The 22,644-nt window shown below is 36.7% G+C and overlaps 2 protein-coding genes across 5 annotated transcripts in view; both read right to left on the bottom strand.

Moving 5' to 3' along the window:
• LOC124307480 (dipeptidase 1-like) overlaps window positions 1-22,644 on the bottom strand; it is a 1,861,010-nt gene that overhangs the window by 1,660,026 nt on the left and 178,340 nt on the right. For all 4 annotated transcript variants that reach the window (XM_046769153.1, XM_046769154.1, XM_046769155.1 and 1 more), the window contains exon 2: window positions 14,916-15,353. In XM_046769153.1, the coding sequence (XP_046625109.1) occupies window positions 14,916-15,116 (201 nt within the window). In that variant the 5' untranslated portion in view covers window positions 15,117-15,353. The remainder of the gene's footprint in view (window positions 1-14,915; window positions 15,354-22,644) is intronic.
• Window positions 19,292-21,334, bottom strand: LOC124307298 (uncharacterized). The gene has a single exon (XM_046768823.1). It carries the CDS (start codon window positions 21,332-21,334, stop codon window positions 19,292-19,294), a length of 2,043 nt encoding a protein of 680 aa, XP_046624779.1.

Here is a 22,644-nt window from a genome sequence, read left to right as displayed (position 1 = left end):
TCCTTCGATAGGACGGTTCGTGAAGAGAAAACCGTCCTCTATTTGATAGACAACGACTTAGTAGGTGTCGTGGTCCGTTCAGCTCCAGGCTGATAAGTATCGTCGACGGGAGGCTTTGTTGTGTTTTTGACGCACAGCCCTGTACGCCGCCTGACGATGCATCCGAGCGGTAGAAACATTCATTCGTGGTTCGGCTCCTGGCCGATAAGTCTTAAATAGTTGGAGGTACTATTTGTGCATCACGCACGACCCTATTCGACAACTAGATAGGCATCCATCGGGAGTGGTTTCAGCGGTATTCGTTCGTCTGTAGTCGGTGCTGGTCGGTGTTGAGCTGGTACGTGACCCCTGTCAGGCAGTGTCCTGGTATCTTGACGCGAAGGTCTCGTAGATGGTTCTCGTAGAGCGTTACAGAATTAGAAAATAGAATAAAATTAGCTCAATAGAGAGAATTCAACCTAAAGATAATTAGTCGTTCATTTTTGGAGTATTGGCCTCAGACGTGCTTTCGTTATTTTTAGCGATATTTGTACCTAGGGAAGTGCGATAGTTGAACAAAGTGACGGGGCACGAAATACCACGTCACAATATATAACTACAATAAATTCTATTAATATTTTTTCTGTTTTTCGAAAAGACAGAACGCTTTCGTGAGAGACCCCGTGCACTCCTTGACATACCACTTCTTCAAACGCTGAACATTTTCGAAGGCGCAGTTGTATCCCGTTGAAGCGTTTCCATGATAATCACAGCACCAACCCGCCTCTTCCATATGTTTCAGTTTTTCCAGTGATGGTGGTGAAATGTGTAAATCTTCCATATTTGTTACCGGTTTTGTCCCACAAAGGATCTTCGTCAGCCACCGTTTCTTCTCCTCACCTTTGACATGTACATAGCATGCATATTTAGCAGCCTTTTTCACAATTTTATGCACCTCAGCATAAGGTTCGATTCCCGCATTCCAGGGTATTCCGTGAAAATTGCGTGTTAGCCAAGCGTTGGTAGCTTTGTGTTCAGCTGGTAGATCCGCCCAGGGGGAGTTCACTCTTTACCCCCACTCCAAGCAATTTTGGCAGGCTGCAGGAGTAAGGCGCGACAAGTTACGAAAACAAAATTCTACTAGAAGTGAATATTTTAGAGTGGTAGAACTGCTAATAATAATAATGTGCACATGTGCAGCCGGAAAATAATATTCCGCCATTCTTGTATCCTATGTTACTGCGATTACATGTGTAAACATTGGTTATCTTGAATTTTTTTGTGATTTCGAGCATTATTTGTCATTTACTATTTATTATTGATTTGTTATTTTTATTTAAAATTATTTATTTTTGGAGCTGACTTTTATTGCTATTTAACGATTTACAACTGCAATTTTTAAAATCATATTCTCTTTCATTTAAACTTCTGCGCTTAAATTTTCTCTAATCACATTACTCGGTAGAGGGCGCTCTTAACATCCTAAGTAATGCTGACATGTTACTATACTCTAGCAAGAAATAACTATAGAAATATAGTAACTGCAAATTTTTCAATATTGTGTTGGTACAGTGTACTCCTGCAGCCTGCCAAAATTCGGTCCCATCTAAAAGCATTGAGTGAACTCCCCCTGGATCCGCCCAAGCGTACGGCGGTTTGAAGAGAATGCTGCTCAAACCCTTTATGATGCAAAGTTCCTTGGGTATAAATTTATCGTTGGGGCCAACGAAACTTTGAATGTCTATGATCATCTCCATATTGCAAGTTGGAACAGTGCTTTTTGTTACGCTTAAATTGCTCATCTGTCACACAAAAATTCAAATTTATTGTATTCGCGTCCTTGATATTTCATTCGTAGAATGCCCTCGATTATCGTCTTCTGCATCGCGTTAAATTGCACTACATCATTCTTCATGAGGCTTACAACTCGTGGGGGTAAAAATATTTCGAATTGTTCATTGAGCGCGAGAAGAATACTCGTGCCGTACTTAGTATTTACACGTCTTACCCCCGTCACACTGTACTCCTCCCCAACCTCCAGATCTGACATTCTCTTGGTAGGTAGCGTTTCCAGACGACAGACGAGATAGATTTTATTTAGATCCATCACGTTCGATGTAGATTTTATAAATTTGACGTTCTATGGATACTGAAGTGCACAATAGGAAAACTTTGAGAACAATATAACGTGTTGAATGAGCTCGCGATTTATATACCGACTAACCACACTCTCCCCTCTAATAAATTCTGGAAAGTGAAAGTTGACGAATCATCATCAACATTCCCGGCCTATCTAATTGCGATGTCGCCATCCGGTCGATTAACACAAAAGAATGTATTCGAAGTACGTGGAAAATATTATTTTTCGCCCTGGGGCAAACTATTAGCGTGAAAGTTTACGGGTGACGATGAAAAATCAAAATGGCTATACATCCGGCCAAGCAATAAATCACATCATCAAACTGCCTGACGATAAAAAATCAAAACGGCTGCTCATCCGACTAAGCAAAAATCGAAATGGCCGTTTGTCACACAGCAAAATCGAGCAAGTATACTGGTTACGTCATGTATGTTAACCGCTGGTAGCAATGTCATGGGTATTTTTTGATTTAGAACTGTCATATCCTATCTACTGTACTAAAATGGATGCACAAAACTAAACTAGATGTAAAAGATTTATGAGTATTTTACGATAAGGGTGAAACAGCATATGTGGATTTACTAAACCTATATATAAATATAAACATATTCCGTTCGACGGATTTGTCAACCTTGTTCAATTTCCAGACGAAATAAGAACTTTTTCAGTGATCAAATGACGAAAAATGTATTAAAAAACACTTTTTTTAAATAAAAAAAAATAAAAAATTGTTTCATATTTTCGACTACATATTATTGCAGAGCACTAAAAAATGAACAACTTTTCTATTCAAACTTTTGCCACATCTATTTTTGTTTCGAAGATATCAGCGAAAAACGAAAAAACCACCGATTTTTGAGAATTAATTTCACCCCTTAAATATGCGAGTGGGCCACTAATTTTTTGTGAGGGTTTATACTTTGGTGTGAACTATAAAATACAATTCTTTTGACCCAGGTTGGGGCGTACAGTAAGGTGACCTTCCTTGTTAGTACAGCCTGTAGCGGGTTTAAATTCACGAACTGATTGGAAATTGCTATGTCATCATAAGGATTTGACAATTGTCACAATTGAGAAAGGCTCATCTTTAAATTGAGAATCTTTTCGTTAAAAAAATATGTTTGCGTATTTAGTAGGATATAAGACAAAGTATTGATAGCGTGACTTTTGTTATTTATACTTCGAGTCAACGGCTGTTTTGAACTGCTTGTTGTGTATCGGGATAGGGAAAATCGCTGCGTACGTGCGGCCTTTGGGTGACGCAGACAATTGCGTCCGTGCGTACATAACAAGTACACCTATCAATATTGCGACTCTGGAGATAATAAGTACTAATTTTCAATCTGCAGTGTCACTAAATACTACGGGCCAAATGAAAATTGACTTTCCTATTGTTTTTTCAAAGTTTTGTGCTGCTATCAAAAATAATACGTCACTGTCTAGAAAAATGTAATTACAGAGGTGATTGTCAATGTTTCTCGCTTTAATGTTTGCGACATACTATCAATGAATAATATCTACCTGTTACTTGAAAATGGAAAAATCACTGCGTGCGAGCGCACGGACGCAATTGTCTGCGGCACCCAAAGGCCGCACGCACACAGCGATTTTTCCATTTTCAAGTCCTTTTCCAAGTCATTTTCCAGTCAACGGCTGTTTTGAACTACTTGTTGTGTATCGGGATAGGGAAAATCGCGGCGTGCGTGCGGCCTTTGGGTGCCGCAGACAATTGCGTCCGTGCACTCGCACGCAGCGATTTTTCCATTTTCAAGTAACAGGTAGATATTATTCATTGATAGTATGTCGCAAATATTAAAGCGAGAAACATTGCCAATCACCTCTGTAATTACATTTTTCTAGACAGTGACGTATTATTTTTGATAGCAGCACAAAACTTTGAAAAAACAATAGGAAAGTCAATTTTCATTCGGCCCGAAGTATTCAGTGACACTGCAGATTGAAAATTAGAACTTATTATCTCCAGAGTGGCAATATTGAAAGGTGTACTTGTTATGTATGATCATAAGAAATATTACAGAATAATATCCAGTCAGTTCTCGAATTTGCCCGATACGGGTTACACTAAGGAACTAGAACGGATTTTTAATTTCTATAACTAAACCAAAGTTATGCTAGATTGTGTTACTTCAATATTTAATTTTCACCACATGAATAAGCCCTTAAAAATTGAATAAAGGTATTCGCACGAGCAATTATTATAATACAAAAAACATTGCATTATCACTATGAACATAATTTTGATCGTTATTACAATCATTCGATTCAGTGCAAATAATATTGTCATCGCTTGTACAATTTCGTTGAAGCCACAAAGTTTGAAGAAAGAATAGAAGTATGTGCCCGCCAAGTATGTAGCTCTTGGAATAGTAATTCGATATCACTACACGAAAAGCGAGGTCCGACTTCACGACCTGTACGTGCGGGGAGGTCGTGCTTAGCATTTTTCTTGATTTCACGGAAAAGATTGACGTTAAGTTTTTCATTATAATGTAATTATGGTACTTGACGGCTTTTTTTACATTTCAGATGTTTTTGATTTGGATTTCACTACTTTTTGCATGTCTCCAACAGCAGCAATAATGTATCGTATAACCGATCATTCATGATAAAAACAATAGTTCCACCGATCATGACATATGACATTTGCAGTTGATAATGTTGCGCGCTGTAATAACTCACTGGGGAATGAAATCGAATAGATATACAACTTGAACTTATATAAAAAGAAAGATAATGCACTGGTGATAAATGAAGAGTTGCAAAACGTAATTGTGCAAGCGATGGTACAGGTAAGTTAAGGGGAGATATACACCTAGAAAATTGAAAAAATCGATTTTTTTTTTTTACATTTTCTGAAAGTTTAAGGTCCTTAGAATATTTGGTGAAAATCGCAAATTAATTCTTCGAAAAATAAGGCAGTTATAACCGAGAACTGGAAACGTTAGATTTCTTTTGTGATAGAATTGTACAGTGCTCCCCCCCCTAAGAAGGTCGAATTCGTCGTCGGCAACAAGCTTTAGATGCAATGGGAATTCCGTCGACTGTAGAAGACCTACACTATGGGCCTGGTATTGATGATTCCATGTAAGTTTAAAATTTCATGATTTTTTAATTCCTAAAATTTCAAACGTGTTTTTCTCAAAACTACGTTTTTCAAAGCGGTACCCAAAATTTCTCAAAAACCAATGTACCGATTGCTTTGAAATTTTTTGTGGTCATTCTATATAATATTACCTAGTATTTGTCATAGGATTTTTTTTTTTCGTTACTTACTCTTCATTTTATAGCCAAAGTAATTACACGTTTAAGGCCCGAAAATCGTTACCTATATACAAATGGCCGCCATTTTGTTAAAAACCAACAATTTTGAAATCGGCTATGACAAGTACTAGATTATAGTATCTTATTTAATAATCTTTTTTTTTTTTTTTTTTTAGATGAGTTTTGAAGATACGCCAGTGGATACCGTGTGCGCCGATTTTTTCAAGGACCTCCAAGAATCCTACGATATCCTTGTATCTTTTTGATATTTATACATAAAAAAAATTTGACATATATTTGAATGTATGTACTTTTAGATAATGAAAACTCTGATCTAAAATAAATGATTACTTTTCTTTGAAACATTTTTAAAATAGAACCTTTTTTTACGGCTTCTAGGTGTATATCTCCCCTTAAAGTATTTTGCACAGTAATGCACAGTAATTAATATGTAATTTGAAACTGAACAATACAATTTAGCCATGCATATACCGGGACAATCTATGGAAACTATACAGTCAATGCGCATGCGCGAGTTTTATCGGCTGCTCGGGCAGGCTGGCCACTCCGAGTTTCAGCCGTCAAACTCTGTTTCTAGCGGCGATGTAGTTTATACGAATTTTTGAGGTTAGAATCACAAACAGTCAAGATAGTGACTCGGAAAACACTTGTTATTGAGTCGGAAAGTTGATTATTCAAAGAACGGTCGAAACTTGATGCTAATACTCTTTGAAAATTAGCTTTATTCGACTGAAATGAGAAATCTGTTTGAATATTGGGTGCTTGGAAGAAACGCAGCTGGTAGGTGGGAACACTTTATTTGATCACTTTTATTATTTCATACATTGGCAATAAAAATGAAATTTTTTTCTATGAACAGGTGATACGGCCAAAATAATTATATCTCTAATATTCACTGTTATCTGCATATTCAATTTATCACACGGACAAAGATCATAGCCACTTTTAAGCAACTGAGCAACTTTCTCACTCTCTTGTGATTTCAGGCAGTAATATTGAATTTTAACACTATCGAAAATAAGACATTAAACCGAGTGTTCGAGAGATTTAAATATCTCACTATCTATAATAGTACTGTGAATCTTTTTTTCTCGAAAATAGTTCAACAAAATTTACAAATAGTCGATAGCTATAGTCAATGTATTTTTTCCGATCAATAAATTATTGCTACTACTATTAAAAATTTTCCAATGATTATAAGAGTTTATTGCGCAAATTGTCAATGATGTTTGATTAAATAAATGCAGGGAATCTAATACTCAAATTGAAAGTTCAAGTAATATTAGATTTATTAAAATGATTTCTGTATATCATGTTAGTGCGGTTCGATACAAAGAAAATCTAATCGGAAGCCTAGAACTCAGGAACTTAGATCATATCCTGTGACACAAGTTGAAAATCAACTTTCTCAAAATGCGCCTTAACTTCACAATTTGCTTCAAGGACAATCATGTTTTAGAGTAATGTCAGAATATTAAAACGACGATATTGACTTATAGGATTCAAGATCGTGTCCCTTGTTCCATCAAAATGAATGAATATCTGGTTTTCAACGAAGTTCATGAAGATTTTTTTCCAAATAATGTAATGCGATACAATATCTTGTTTATAGTCCTCCGAACATCACCTTGTAACATGGATATTTGGAAAGAGTCTCTGTGTTGCAGAAACCATTATAAAATACTTCGTTTTCAATTCGTGTCACTGAATAACTACTGCGTTTCAAGTTCCATTTCCAATCTCAGGATAAGATTTTTTTGTTCCAGACAATGCTCATATGAAATGGAGAAATAATTACGGTAAATCGAGATTCACAAGCTTTCAGTCTTAGCGTAGGACCCCGTAAAGAGTGTAAAATTGAATTTGGTCTCAAGCTATCGATAAATTGCATTGTAATAAAAGAGTTAGCGAGTGAGTAAATCCTATAGCAGACCAAGTGATTAATTGCAAAGAAACGTGTACTGGTAAGTAAATGCATTCTTTACACTTAACTGGGGTTCCACGAGACCGAAGCACGGGTGATAACTGCAACTAGCTAGCCAGATGACACCGTCGACTAAGATTAACTTTAAATACATTTTTAACTGAAGTTATTTTACATTTCTAGATTCGGAGTGGTTCAGTTTGTGTAGCAAAATTCAACCGTACAATTTAACTGAGTACTTGAAAGACTATTTATCTGAATTTAATGCCAAAAAAAGTAAAAGTAAGCTTCAGAATAAGGTACCAAATTGAATGGTATAAAATTCGAAAAATAATGCTGGTCAATGATAGTGCTTGAATTACAATCGTGCACAGAGTGATTCCTCAGTAGAATGAATTGGCAGCAACAGCTGAGTAACATACTTATCGCTATGGGCTCGATCGAAGCAAAAGGATGGGATGTTCAGCCACTATGATCTGTAGTGTATCCCGCTCTTCAATTTTGCTTCAACTGATGTTAAGAAGGTGACGATGGCTTGACGAAATTCACTCTGGCACCTGATGTCTGACGGAATAACCAGGTTTGATGGTTGTAATGATTGCACCGCTCGAGAAACCAGAATCCTTGTCACGGAAACGTTTTGATCATAAGGTAGGGCATAATTTTCCTCCTGTCAATCGAAGTTTAAATTCCGAGCCTGCTGAAAAAAAAACGAATTTTATGATTGAATCCATGTGAAAATATTGTCATAGTCAGAGATCATGGAATTAGAAATTTACTCACATACTCCCATGCCTGACAACTTAAGTCCCACTTTAACTATGAATTATTTCATACCTGACAATGTTGGAAGATATTAATATCAGACAAGAGCTTTTGATATTTTTGGATGCAACTACTTCCCAATAAAATGTACAAAACATAAGTCGTGAATGAGACGCATCTTCAATTTGATGTAAATAAAGAATCTGTTTACGATAAACGTTGTTTTTATTTACCTACCTCTGTTTAGACTCCCACCTGGTAATGACGTTTTACATCAAATTTCAGATGTCTTCTTTCAATAAATAATATTCAATTTCTGTATCATTTTATATTTGCTTTTCCGTTGAATTTTTTATTGCGTCGGTTCAATATTTTCCGATATCGACCACGGTATTGCTGAATGATACTATTCTTCTTTGAAAATTCACGCTACTCAAAAATAAACAACAACATAACTTCAATCCGCAGTTTTACGCGCGAGAGATCTACAGCTCTTGAGTTTTGTCTCATTTTGCGTACGTTGGCCTCCTGCTCAGCAGACGAAAGGATCGCCGCGGGGCGATATCACCGACCAATAAGATTGAATTATTTGGCGCATGCGCATTGACTATATAGTTTCTAGAGATTGTCCCTGTATATTAACGCTCTTATCGGTAACAATTTCGTCGGTAAAATGTGTGCCATCTCACTATAAAAATTTGAAATGTCTGCTAATCCGACGGCAAAAAAATCAAAACGCCTGCTCGTCTGACAACACAAGAATCACGTTATCAAAATGCCTGTCGGTAAAATCGAACAAAAATACAGGTGGCGCCATCTATGATAACGCTTCCGACGGTAACACCATCGTTGGTAAAGCTTACCCCCTCATGGGCAACATACCCACTGTCGGCAAGGCAGGAATCGGGCCTTCTCAGTCACTATGTCGCCATTTGCCGTTCCAGAACTCTTTTATCTTTACTACTAATGATTCATGCTCTAATAAGCCATATTTGTGACACAAGCGCCTTTGCTGATTATGAATTAGACACAATTCAAAAATCCTTGCTTTGATCGAGCAACATATCCGTTATCCAACTAATTAATTTGATTACAATTCAATTATTTCTAATAGTTCAATTACTCAATAAAACCGTTACCTTAGAAGAAAATTCAATAACAGCACGTGTGGAAACATTAGCGTACAAAATGTTGATATTATTGGAGAAATATCTCAACGTTTATCGCAGCTTCAATCTGTTCCAACTCCCGCAGAAATCACGGTGGGAGAAATACCCATCGCTGATTTACCTGAGAGCAGAGTAAAAAAAGTTTTTCGTGCACTTGGTTCCTCACATTTGTTGATCGACGTACTAGACATACACGCTATAGTGAATAAAATTACCAGTACGACCAGTGATCAAAGAAATCCGACGACAGAATCTAGGTCACACACATCGCTTATTGTGACGCTGAAAACATCCAAGGTTCGTGATCGTGTAATGGTTAAAAGGCGTGAAAAAAAGAACTTAGCTGTGAAAGACGTATTTGGACGTGAATATACTGTAGGCGGTCCTTAAGCACGGGCGCAAACGAATTTTGACGCGTTCAACCTCTCGATAAGTTCCAAATAAATAGATAAAAAAGTGTGCAAAATGTCGGCCCTCAATTTCAATTACATACCGCGCCTTCAACCGTGAACTTTCTAACATTGAAAACCCATTTAAATTTTAGACATTTCCGATTTTTTTTTGTTTCAATTTTCTCAATGGCTCTAAAAATATTTTCTCTGCGTGAATCCATTGAGTATCAACACAACAACAAAATCTCTCGGATTTTAGACCCAAATTCCATTCTTGGAGGACGAAATTCGTACTATATGGAAGCTCAAACCCCTGATTTTTTTAAAATTTTATGATTATCTCGTGAATAACTGAATTTACGGTGGAGTTTTATGGAATATTTTTTGTAGGAAATTTTTCAGCTACAAATACAATCGAATAAGGTTAATTCATCTATTTTATTATTTTTTTTTTTTTTTCATAAACAAAGAAATATATAAATTTTTTATTATTTTACAAAAAATCTCGCATCGCAGTCCCTTTTCTTGCATCGGGAAATTGCTTCCGGTGTTCAGACACAAGTTGGAGGATGTATTGTTTCTGAGTCTCGTTGTTGGTCAGAATATTATTATATTCGTCAATTAGTCGTACTGCCCACTCTGCTGGATCATTCACGACTTTCAATTGTGTCACTATCGCCAAATCTTGTCGAAATGTTTCCTCTTTTCTTCACTCCGAAGGGTCGACGTTAAGGAATTGCGTACATTGGTACGCAATCCCAAATCTTTCGAAAAACATGAGACAGTGAGGAGTGATGAAATGGTCTAAGTCTGTTCAAGAGATTTACCACTTCCTTGTGGTTTATTTCGAGTCGTTTGGGACAACTTTCTCTCATTTGATCATCCAATGACTCATATTCACTTCGATAACCATTCTCCGCTTCAAATCAATCGACAAACTCTCGTCAAAAAACGCCATAGCAATAGCTTCAGGGCTAAGGTACCACAAGTGATTGATGAATTTTTTCACAGTTACTTTAGATATTTGTGAGTCGATCGACTCATAATCGTACAGTGTTTTTATGAATCCCAAATCATGGTTCGGAGCTTGTGGTGCAAGGTGACATGTAAACCATGCCTTGATATGTATCATCACGATGAAAATACAAATCTGTGTGCAGAGCGCATGATATCTCACCAAAATTATAAACGTTTTGAGCTTGCTGCATACCTCGAGACTCTCAAGTGAATTGGCTGATCACTATCCCTTTAACTCTCATCTTTGCCACACTGCCGACGATGTTGACATCCTTACGAATTCTTCAGTCAGATTCTATCGTACTTTCTACCGAAATTTACTCACCGTTACAAAATACCAAACCACGCGTGCCGTGGCTAACTAAAACTTAAAATCTTGCATCAAAATGCGGAACTCTCTATACGAACAAGCAAAACGTTCAGGAAACCTACCAGGGTTAGTTATATTTCGGCATTATCGAGATGAACTTTCAGATTATATGAAATTATGGAGAGATGATTATAATCTGAATAAAATTTCGGGTATTGCGGATGCTACTAAATTGTGGAGAGATGTGGCCAACCTGGGACTTACAAAACCCCACCAATTGTTACCCCTCACTTTTTTCTTTTCTCCTGAGGAACTGAATATTTCGTTCACTATTGTTTCTAATATTACTCCTACTTGTGACTACAGAGAATTCATCAACAAAATCAATCGATCGATCAATCAATCATTCAATCAATCTGCCTACCTCTCTTTCTCTCTCTCTCTCTCTCTCTCTCTCTCTTTCTTTTTCTATTCAGGGTTTGAGCTCGTAGTCCGGGAGTTAACGACAAAAATTTCCGGGTCATTTCCGCAAGCTTCATTTTTTTTGTATGAGTTATGTTTGTAACGTATAATAATAATTTGAACATCTGCCGGCGCACCCCCGCGACAGGGGGTTACAGGAGGGTTACAATTGCAGCGAAAAATCGACAAAAAAAATTTATAGCCGCATACGCGAAACTGATTTTACGTATCAGTTGAAACATAAGAAGCTTAGAAATTATCGTCTGCCACCTAAATTCCGCAACAAAATTCGTCTGCCACCCACACAAGTAAGCGCAAAAAAAATAGTAAAAAAATTTATGCCCGCAAGGATGAAATTGATTAAAATGCTTCTTTTTATATCAGCAAACACAAAAACAATAGTCTGCCACTAATAAGATACCGCAAAGGTCGTCTGCCAAGCGTATGAAGTTGCGTTCGGCATGCAGCGCGCGAGCACCGCGGCCGAGACCGCGGCTACGACGCTGCTTCTTTATCGGCCTGAAAGACGATCATTAGTATAAATTATTGAACGGCTATCATAAAGTTGTTTTTTTATGTTATATGTATACAAATGTTTGTTCAGTGAATTAATTTAAAGTCTGGTAGAGACCTTTTAGTTTAAAAATTAAAAATATATTGATTTGATAAAATGCTTTAAGATAAAAATTAGATATTACTGTTTTACAATGACATTCGGAGATAATTATTTATTGATTTTTATTTTATTATGTACAAGAATCTATATTTATTATGTACACGTATAATGATGCTGGTCTTGTTTAACAGCCGTAATTTTATAACCATTCATCCATATCACATTGGTCGATAGAATCATCCGTTTCATCCAATATTATATTGGAATCCTCAATATCAGAGTTATTGATTTCAGGATCGTCTTCTTCATCTGACTGACCTTGGTCTTGCTCTGTCTTCGTTTCTTTATCTGTAAATATAATAATTTATTAATGGCTATATAATTATTTTTATATAAATTTCTATGTTTTTGTATAATACCTTGATTTTCTTCAGAGTTGATTGCTACATCATCGATGGATTTCGGCAATTGATCTCCTTCGAACCGTACGAAAACAAGTTTATCTTCTGATTCTTGCCAACCATAATCAGTGGGTAAAAATTCCGTCGGTTGCGGAAGATAAGCATGCCTCCAAAGATGTGCAATATATGCGGTTCGTTTCAATTGATTTTGCAGCTCAGCTTTTCAAGGTGGTAATACTGCTCCATCGACATTTTTTGCGTTGGTCCGGAAGATTTCGTCGCCCTCATTTATTTTATAATTTTTCATAAAAATAGCTACACGAGCTTATTTCGAGTATATTTAATTACACGAGTATATTTCCGCAGGTATAAATAGTCCCAATTTTATAGCCACCTTTCGCCTACGGAACTATTTGTTTCACGGCCAACGAGCTTGCCCAGAGATGAGTAGAGAGGTGTAATAAAAGAGATTTATATTGCTTAGTTTATAATGTTAAAAATTTTTGCGAATTTCATCACTATATTTAAGCCTCCATTTTCACGGAAAAGATCTAGCGTAACTATCCACGAGAATTTATTAAATTAATTATATTAAACAAATGCATAATATAAAAAAACAACTTCATGATAGCTGTTGAACAATTTATAACAACGATCGTCTTTCAGGCCGATAAAGATGCAGCGTCGTAGCCGCGATCTCGGCCGCGGTGCTCGCGCGCTGCATGCCGAACGCAACTTCATAAGCTTGGCAGACGACCTTCGCGGTATCTTATTAGTGGCAGACTATTATTTTTGTGTTTGCTGATATAAAAAGAAGCATTTTAATCAATTTCATCCTTGCGGGCATAAATTTTTTTACTATTTTTTTTGCGCTTACTTGCGTGGGTGGCAGACGAATTTTGTTGCGGAATTTAGGTGGCAGACGATAATTTCTAAGCTTCTTATGTTTCAACTGATACGTAAAATCAGTTTCGCGTATGCGGCTATAAATTTTTTTTGTCGATTTTTTGCTGCAATTGTAACCCTCCTGTAACCCCCTGTCGCGGGGGTGCGCTGGCAGACGTTCAGATTAATATTATACGTTACAAATATAACTCATACAAAAAAAATGAAGCTTGCGGAAATGGTGCAATGAAATCTGTCGTTAACTCCCGGACTATCGGTGGACAGATCGTGCAGCCTATCTCTATGAGTCTGTGAGTCGATCACGAATATGACTGATTGGGACGACCGAGGAACACAGCGACACACAACCGCGCTTGACTATAATTCATTTTGAGGGTTCCGTATCTCAAAAGGAAAAATCGGAACGCTATAAGATTATTTCTTTATCTGTATGTCTCTGTGCCTATTTGTCTATCTGTCCGTCAACACTCATTTTCTCTGGAACGGATAGAAGTATCAAGTTCAAATTGATATTGAATACTAAGATCTATGGTTTCTTGAATGTGTAAAAAATTCAAGCTTCCAAGTCAACGCAATGAAAAGTTGTTTCTCGATAGTATAGACTGGTTGTACGTAGTTATTAAATGATATTCTGCTTACTTGATAAAAAAAAAACTGAAATAAAAGAAAAACTGGTTTTGAACAATGTTTTAGGAAACATAAAACGATCGACCAATATTAACGGGAGGAAATTGAAAATTCATAACGTTAGCTCAATTTACAGGTATTTGTACTATCTTCGACAGGACATTGCTCTTTCATGGTTCCACTGAGGAAATTCAAAAATATCTGGTGAAAAGCCTTAAAAATGTGTCGTTATTTGCCAACTGTTACTATTTTTCTCATTTTCGGATGTTTGAGGTAATGAAGTCTATCGCCAAAAGACTCCATGATGTGAAGTAAAATAAACCGTCCTGGCACTGGTTTCCTGCGATATTAGGAACACGAAAATGAAATTACAATTTACAATAATTTTGTGCATAAAGGGCGCTCAGCTGAGCATTTGGTTTACGTGGTCCCCGCAATACAAAGTGGCAATTTTAGCTGCGGCATTACTCACAGTCACTATGGACAGCCTTGGTGAAAGACACCGGGCTAATTGTCATTAATTAATATCGGAAATTTTCATCAAGCGTAGTTTTCCTTTACCGTTCCCAATATTGCCAGAAAATAGTCCTACGATAACTTCTTTCACTCCTTATCATTTCCTAAATACTAAGTAGTCTCGTGGCCATACACTTCATTATCCCAAACATCTAGTAATTGCGAAAATAACAGCACGAGGCAAAAAAAACATACATTTTTATCCAAATTTTCCACATATGAATTAAATTTCCTAATTTTGTAATAAAAGAGCAAGCCCTTCTGAAATTTAGACAAGTTCCGTTCATCAGCTGATGGATAATGACGTAATATGAAATTTGATAGCCTTGGATGAAAAAAGAGTATCATATGCGCTTAAAGTATAATTGGGATGTAGTATAGTTCATACCTGTGAGTAGATATCATCCGGATAAGCAGTGAATCCACTCGATGGTCTAGGATATGGATCTAGCATCTCTGTATTTGCGCAACAGTCTGGCATTTGGGTGAAATAAGTGTCATATGGGATTTTTTCAATAAGACTTGATCTATGCAATTGATGTACTCTTTCTTGAGGACCAGGCCCATAACTATCTGTAAGATGGTGCATTCTGTTTTTTTTAAGCTCACATATAGCCAATGGTGCAAAGTGACTAGTTATAATCGATCTTCATTACACCGAGGATATCATCACTACCGTCACCAACTTCATTATCATCAGCAGAGAAGTAAAGACTCTCTTAAATTGTTCCCAAGCTGTTTTACATTGAAATGGCTGGTAGTGTGAATGTAGTGACGCACACGTAAAACAAAGTTTTCACTGCGAAGATTGTCGCTGTCCAGACACCTGAAAAAAAATATAAAGCTCATTATTGTTTAAATATATAAATTCGTATACTTAGGAATTGGATTAATTTACAGAAAAATTTATGAGCTGTGTTTTGGGATGTGTTGCAATTCGAATATCAAGGTGTGGAAATATCCAGAAATGCGCTAACGCGACAAAGCAGAGCAATACTCTCTCACGTGGCAAAATACATATGAATGCACGGACGTAGCACTGACCTCCTAAATGGTTCATAAAAGGCAGGCAGACGATGAGTTCGGCGTCAGAACATCGAGACCGTAGCGAGACGCGTTATTTAGAGATTTAGCCTGATTATAAGTAAAAGCCTCTGTAAGCTCTTTAGAACCAAATTCATTTCATTGTAACATAATAAACTTCACTTTTTATACGACTTGGTTTTAACCATTAATTCAACAAACGAACTACCTAAATAAATTATTAGTAGTCGGAAGGATCTCAGGATCCTGATTACAACAGGTGGATGATTGTGTTCACGACAAACAGCTATCGATGACCACATTCACACCCAGCGGTGATACTATTACGGCATGTTCTGGGCAAGTAAGCCATCGACTACGCACGCATACAGAAAATGGGAGGAAATGAGAGGAAATCATACTAAGGAGTTGCATAATTGTTTACATAATTGTTTCACTGTGATTGATATGCAGAGTACAATGAGAAGTTGCGTAAGAGAAAAAAGGGAAGACAGGTGAATTTAGATGTTGGCTGAATAAAACGTAACTTCAGAGTGAATATATAGGAGGAAGGATGCAAGGGAATAGCCAGCTGCGGTTTAGCAGTGGCGGTAGCATTCTGCTGATCTAGTATGAGAACAAAGGCAGCAAGGTGATGATAAGAAAATGATACAAAGTATAAGGTAGCTGCAAGAGTGTGGGGAAGAATATACGGTCCAGAGGATTTAAGGTGCTGCTGACCTGGCATGTCCTATATATATTTCGTGTCGTCAGAAGCGGGGAAATCGCCCGCACAAATCCTGATAAAACGGGGGTATGAATCTGACTGGGAAAATTTTTAAAATATAGCTTGAATAAAATTGTACGTCTGTATCTCCGTCACTACTATCGCAGATCACTGATAACGTCCAATAAAAATAATGATGAACTCAATAAAATCACGTCGCGTCAAACATGGCCGATCGGGCTAGCGACTTGTTGAATATTCACCGTTTGTACAATATCAGAATTTCTTTCACTTTTGCCAGGGAGATACCGACGTACAAAAACACACACGTATTCCGGGAAAACCTATAGTACCAGTCAGTTTTCTGTAAATATGGCACGATTTGTGCGGGCGATTTTCAGGTGACAGGCGCCCGTTCTGATGCATGAGAAGTCTGTAATTTAGTTCAACGTTGAACCTCCAGAAGCGCTGTAGTCGACCGAAGTGGTACCAGATGGTAAAACGACATGGTAATACGCACACGTCCTATGTTTCTGCTAAAGCACCAATCTGCAGTGCCGACGAGAGCATAGGCTTTTAGGTGGATACGAAAAAATGTACAACTCACTCAGAATAACCGCTAGATTTTGAAATTGGTGCATATCATAAGGCATCGTTTGGAAATTGTAACATCAGTTGACAATCGCGGTAACTATTCGTAATCGCACGTAGCCCGACTGTATGTGAACGAGGCATTCCATGCGAAACCGACCAACCCGTGACCCCGACCAATTTCGATTCTATCGAAAATTTTACACTTTCTTGTACCTGCCAAAAGCAGTCTTTCTGAAATATTTTAGATGTTTGTCTCAACCCATCCAAACATCTTAAATTTATCAAAATTTCGCAGAATTTTTTTTTTTTAATGCTCATGGCTTTTCCAAAACCCGATATTAAAATAACATACTGTTTTTTTCCTCGTTTTGAGTCGTAGTTCCGCAAAAAAAATTTTTCTTTTTCATTTTATTGAAGGGTTTTGGGGCATTCTACATCGAGTACGCACCACTTAAATCTGCCTTTTTTCATCGATTTGATAGAAAATCATTAACAGAAACGAAAATACCTATCCATTAATTTCTGTTCGTCGAAAAGGCAGATATAAATGGCGAATAATTGACATAAAATGCCCCATATAAGCTCCGGATATCCTCATCTAATAGTAGTATCGATGTCCGCAAAATTGTCATACTTACAGATTATTGACCGAAAGATTAGATGCGGCAGTAAAATTAATACCGAAATTGCAGAAAACACGCAAGTATAGGCGTGAGGGTTTAGGGTTGTGATAAAAAGTTGTGCTCTTGAACAGGCCATTATTTATTTATTTACAGCAAATTTAGGGGCGGGGGAGGGGGCCGGTTGACAATCGTCCAAACCTGTTTTAAAGATTACCCTATTATATACGTGAAATTGTTTCTGAACCGGATGTGTTTAACAATAGTAGAAATACATCCCGCAAAAAATCTATGTCACCGTACATACATACAATTACCGCATACAATGGTTCAAGATTCGTTGCAAATATTTTACAGGGCCGATCCTTGTTAAAACTCTGATGAATATTTGCTTGCCAATTTTTTCTGTTTTTAATTCTCAACAAATAAGGGTTTCATACTTTATTTGCTTCGTTTCATTTGTCAATTACGCCTAGTTCTGAATGATGCTACCAAAATTTTTTTTACATCAGACGAACTACCTGAAAGTTACTCATTAGGTGGAAATCGTTATAAAACTACATACCGTGACTTCTCGTAGATGGTATACGCTAAGGATAAGCTAGCGAGTTTTGGGTTGGTTTCTGCATCGTATACGGCCTACGAAAAGTCAGGGTATGTGTTACTGCTGTACATCAAAGTCCGGCACAATCCTATAATATTTCACAGAAATTTGGAATTCTCGTAGGAATCAACTTCTTCGGATTCCAAGTACTATCCCTCACGCGCCACTGTCCCCACTATCCGCGCGGCCGTCACTTCTGCATTTCCTCGCGTACCGTCCACATCCACTTTTCACGCCGAACGAAGTAAACGCGAGTGTTTTGGTAATTTGCCGTGTCACAAGTTCTAATCACGTACAAATTTTCACGCGGCCAGTGTGTATACATATATTTGTTACAAACAAAAATAATCTTGTGAGTGCAACAATGGATAAGTTACGTCCCACGGCTGAACCGAAAAAAGGTTTAATTTGACGCGTCAACGAACGAATCGTTTGTTGCGATGGTAAGTGTTTTATACTGCAAACTGTTATGCAATTATAGATATCATTCACAAGAATCCTGCCAAATCTGCACTTGCTATGCAGGGTGATTCGTAATTCACAGCAAATACTTGACAGGGGGAATCCTTGTCAAAATTGGAGTCGAAAGTTCCTAAGAAATCCAAATCTTGGTTCTCATCCATGTTAAATGTAATGAATAATAAATTTTCTTGGGAACTTGGACAGAATTGATCAGATTCAATTTATCAAAATTTGCAACGTTTCGTTGGTTTTATTTATTTTCCAACTTCATCAGGCAAGCTGTAACAGATGTACATAAACTTTAAAATTAAGTTGCATAAAACAATAGACATGATACATGTAAGTTACAAATTCAGAAATAACAAACTAAACAAAATTACAAAATATTTACTTTTGAGGTTAAATCATCGTTAAAATCCTCTGGTCCATAACATCAAGTCAAAAATATGTTTAAATAAGACTAGACAGATATATACATTTTTTTTAATAAAATTATAAATTCATTGTGCCAATAAATCAATTTAAATAAAATAAAATGGACAAATATAATGATGGACAAATACACATGTCAAACGTAGTGACTCTTAAATCACAGACTGTACTACTCTCACACAGTGTGATAGTACGTGTGGAGGTCGCATTATCTGTATTGTCAACATGACTCTGTTGTCCATGACTAGTACTGTTCGTATTGTGCGCGAAAGTTCAACCTCTAGGTAAAATAAAAATAATTACTATGACTTCACTAAATCCTTAACATCATTTATCAGGTCACTGTAAATTGTACTGAGATTTTGCGTGTCGGATCTAAAATTGACACAATTCATCGCCTTAATAAAAATCATTTCACTTAGGTTTCTCTTCATGTAATTTTTCTCCAGATCTAAAATCTCCACATCCTCGAACTGAAAGTTATGACCATCTTCAACAAAGTGATGTTCCGCTAATGCTGTTTTGTTGTTTTTTATGGACTTCTCAGGTCTGCAGTCAAGTTTGTGTTGTCTCACTCTGGCTTTTAATTTTTGCCTGGTCTGTCCAACGTACCATTTCCCACACGAGCACGGAATCCTGTATACCAGGCCAGATCTATCTTCTTTCTCCACTTTGTCTTTTAGCCGGGAAAATAGATCCTTAACCTTGAATACATTATAGAATACCAACTTGCAGTTGGTGTGCCTGAATAAAGATCCCAGTCTTGGTGACAAGCCTTTTATGTAGGGAAATCTGCTAAACGACCAATTCCTGTTGACATTGTTGCTCCTGATGTTGTTTCTAATCCTCTCGGACACAATTTTCTCACACTTGCTGATGACCTTGTTTGGATAATTGTTAGATGACAGTAATCTTCTAACCATGCGAATACTTTCCTTGGTCTTGTTCACATGACTCAAGCGCATAGCTCTGTTCAAAAACCCTTTTGCAACCCCCAATTTCTGGCTCAATGGATGATTGGAATTAAAATTCAAAATTCTTCCTGAGCTGTACGGTTTCTTGAACCAAGAAGTTATAAGATCACCATCTTCTGATCTTTCTATTAGTATGTCCAAAAAAGGCAACTTCCCGTTATTCTCAACTTCCAAGGTAAACTGGATGTCCTTGTCAACACTATTAAACACATCTAAGATGCTGTCTACTTTATCCTTTGGAACCACTGCGAAGAGATCATCAACATACGACTTAATAATCGGAATTTCAAAGTCAAGGTGAGTCAACGCCATTGAAACAACATAATCTACTGCAATGATGGCAATTGAAGGACTTGCTGGACTCCCCATAGCACATCCTTCCTTCTGAAGGTAAAAATTGCCATCAAACACGAAATATCCCGAGTCGTAACAAAAATCAATAAGCACTAGTAGAGTAGTCTGGTCCAATTGCACAAATTTCTGGATTTCATCCCACCGCTCAATGATGATTTTCCTTATTAAACTGTTATGAACATTGGTAAAAAGAGATACTACGTCCAGTGATATTAAAACATGGTCTTCGTTTACCTTTTTCAGTTTGATTTGGTCTAAAAAATGAAATGAATCTGTCACATTATATTTCAGACTCATTACGAACGGTAGCAGACTCTTATGAACAAAATTGGCGATCTCATAACCTGGTGATCCTATGCTACTGACCACTGGTCTAAGTTTACACCCAGGTTTGTGGGTTTTCCTTAAGCCATAGATTCTTGGTGCCAATGCACTGTAAGTTCGCATTAGCTTACCTTGGATGTTGTCAAGGATACCAATATCCACAAGTTTCTTTATTAAGCGGTTGCTTATGTTTTGTAGCTTTGACGTAGGATCTCTTTTGATCTTTTCATATGTTTTACGGTCGCCAACCAACTTATTCATTTCTGTGAGGTATTCTTCTTTGTACATGACCACTGTTGAATTACCTTTATCTGAGCGCATTACTGAGAGATCTTCGTGTTGTTTAAAGAAATTTCTTGTGACTTTGATATTTTTAACTAGGTTGAAGTTTTTCTTGTGATTGCTGTTGCTTCTACGCTGATATTTAATGTGATTTGTCACAATATTTACACCTCTTGCTCTTAGATTATTTCTCACTTCCGTCAAACCCTCGTTGGATAACTCGTCATCTTTCACTTTGTCGATACATCCCTCCAGATCCTTAATAATTGTAACGACCGGTTGATTGATATTTGTTGTTGGTAGTCCATAGTTAAAATCTAACTCTAAGATCTTCTGGACTTCTGATGGTAAAACTGTATCAGTGAAATTATAAATTCTGTTTCCAACTTTTTGTTCTACATTGTCAGTCATCTTGTCTTGTAGCTTCCCAAACTTTTTGATGTTTTGTTTTTTTATTTTCTTAAAATTGCTCTCGTAGTAATTATGGAGCTTGTTCAAAGTTTGCATCCATAAAACTAATGAGCAGACCTGAGAAGTCCATAAAAAACAACAAAACAGCATTAGCGGAACATCACTTTGTTGAAGATGGTCATAACTTTCAGTTCGAGGATGTGGAGATTTTAGATCTGGAGAAAAATTACATGAAGAGAAACCTAAGTGAAATGATTTTTATTAAGGCGATGAATTGTGTCAATTTTAGATCCGACACGCAAAATCTCAGTACAATTTACAGTGACCTGATAAATGATGTTAAGGATTTAGTGAAGTCATAGTAATTATTTTTATTTTACCTAGAGGTTGAACTTTCGCGCACAATACGAACAGTACTAGTCATGGACAACAGAGTCATGTTGACAATACAGATAATGCGACCTCCACACGTACTATCACACTGTGTGAGAGTAGTACAGTCTGTGATTTAAGAGTCACTACGTTTGACATGTGTATTTGTCCATCATTATATTTGTCCATTTTATTTTATTTAAATTGATTTATTGGCACAATGAATTTATAATTTTATTAAAAAAAATGTATATATCTGTCTAGTCTTATTTAAACATATTTTTGACTTGATGTTATGGACCAGAGGATTTTAACGATGATTTAACCTCAAAAGTAAATATTTTGTAATTTTGTTTAGTTTGTTATTTCTGAATTTGTAACTTACATGTATCATGTCTATTGTTTTATGCAACTTAATTTTAAAGTTTATGTACATCTGTTACAGCTTGCCTGATGAAGTTGGAAAATAAATAAAACCAACGAAACGTTGCAAATTTTGATAAATTGAATCTGATCAATTCTGTCCAAGTTCCCAAGAAAATTTATTATTCGTTCCTAAGAAATTTTTCGGGAAAACGCCTTTTTTCATTCAAAGAAATGGAAATTCAATTTTCAGTCATCGTCAGAATTGATATCGAAATTCCCCGGTTAATTTGTAAATAATTTTGTACGAAAATTTTTTTCTCACAGCTGTGTCGTAGGGGTCATTGGGAGTGTAAATTCAAAATGGCGACCAAATCATGCTTATGCGTATATTCGAAAAATGGTTTTTTAGGTTAAAATGGTTTTTCTTGAATAACTCGGCCGGTTTTGATTTTACAGAAAAACCGTAAGAACAAAAGTTGTATAAATTTTGATTCTCTACAAGTTTAGTTTCTACAGTTTTTCTTCTAGGATCAAGATTTTTGGAATTAAACCTGAAAAAAGCGACAAATTCG

The sequence above is a fragment of the Neodiprion virginianus genome, chromosome 6 (genome assembly GCF_021901495.1).
Source record: "Neodiprion virginianus isolate iyNeoVirg1 chromosome 6, iyNeoVirg1.1, whole genome shotgun sequence".
Classification (NCBI taxonomy): domain Eukaryota; kingdom Metazoa; phylum Arthropoda; class Insecta; order Hymenoptera; family Diprionidae; genus Neodiprion; species Neodiprion virginianus.
Note: the sequence above shows the minus strand (reverse complement) of the source record. Positions and strands in the feature narration are given on the sequence as shown.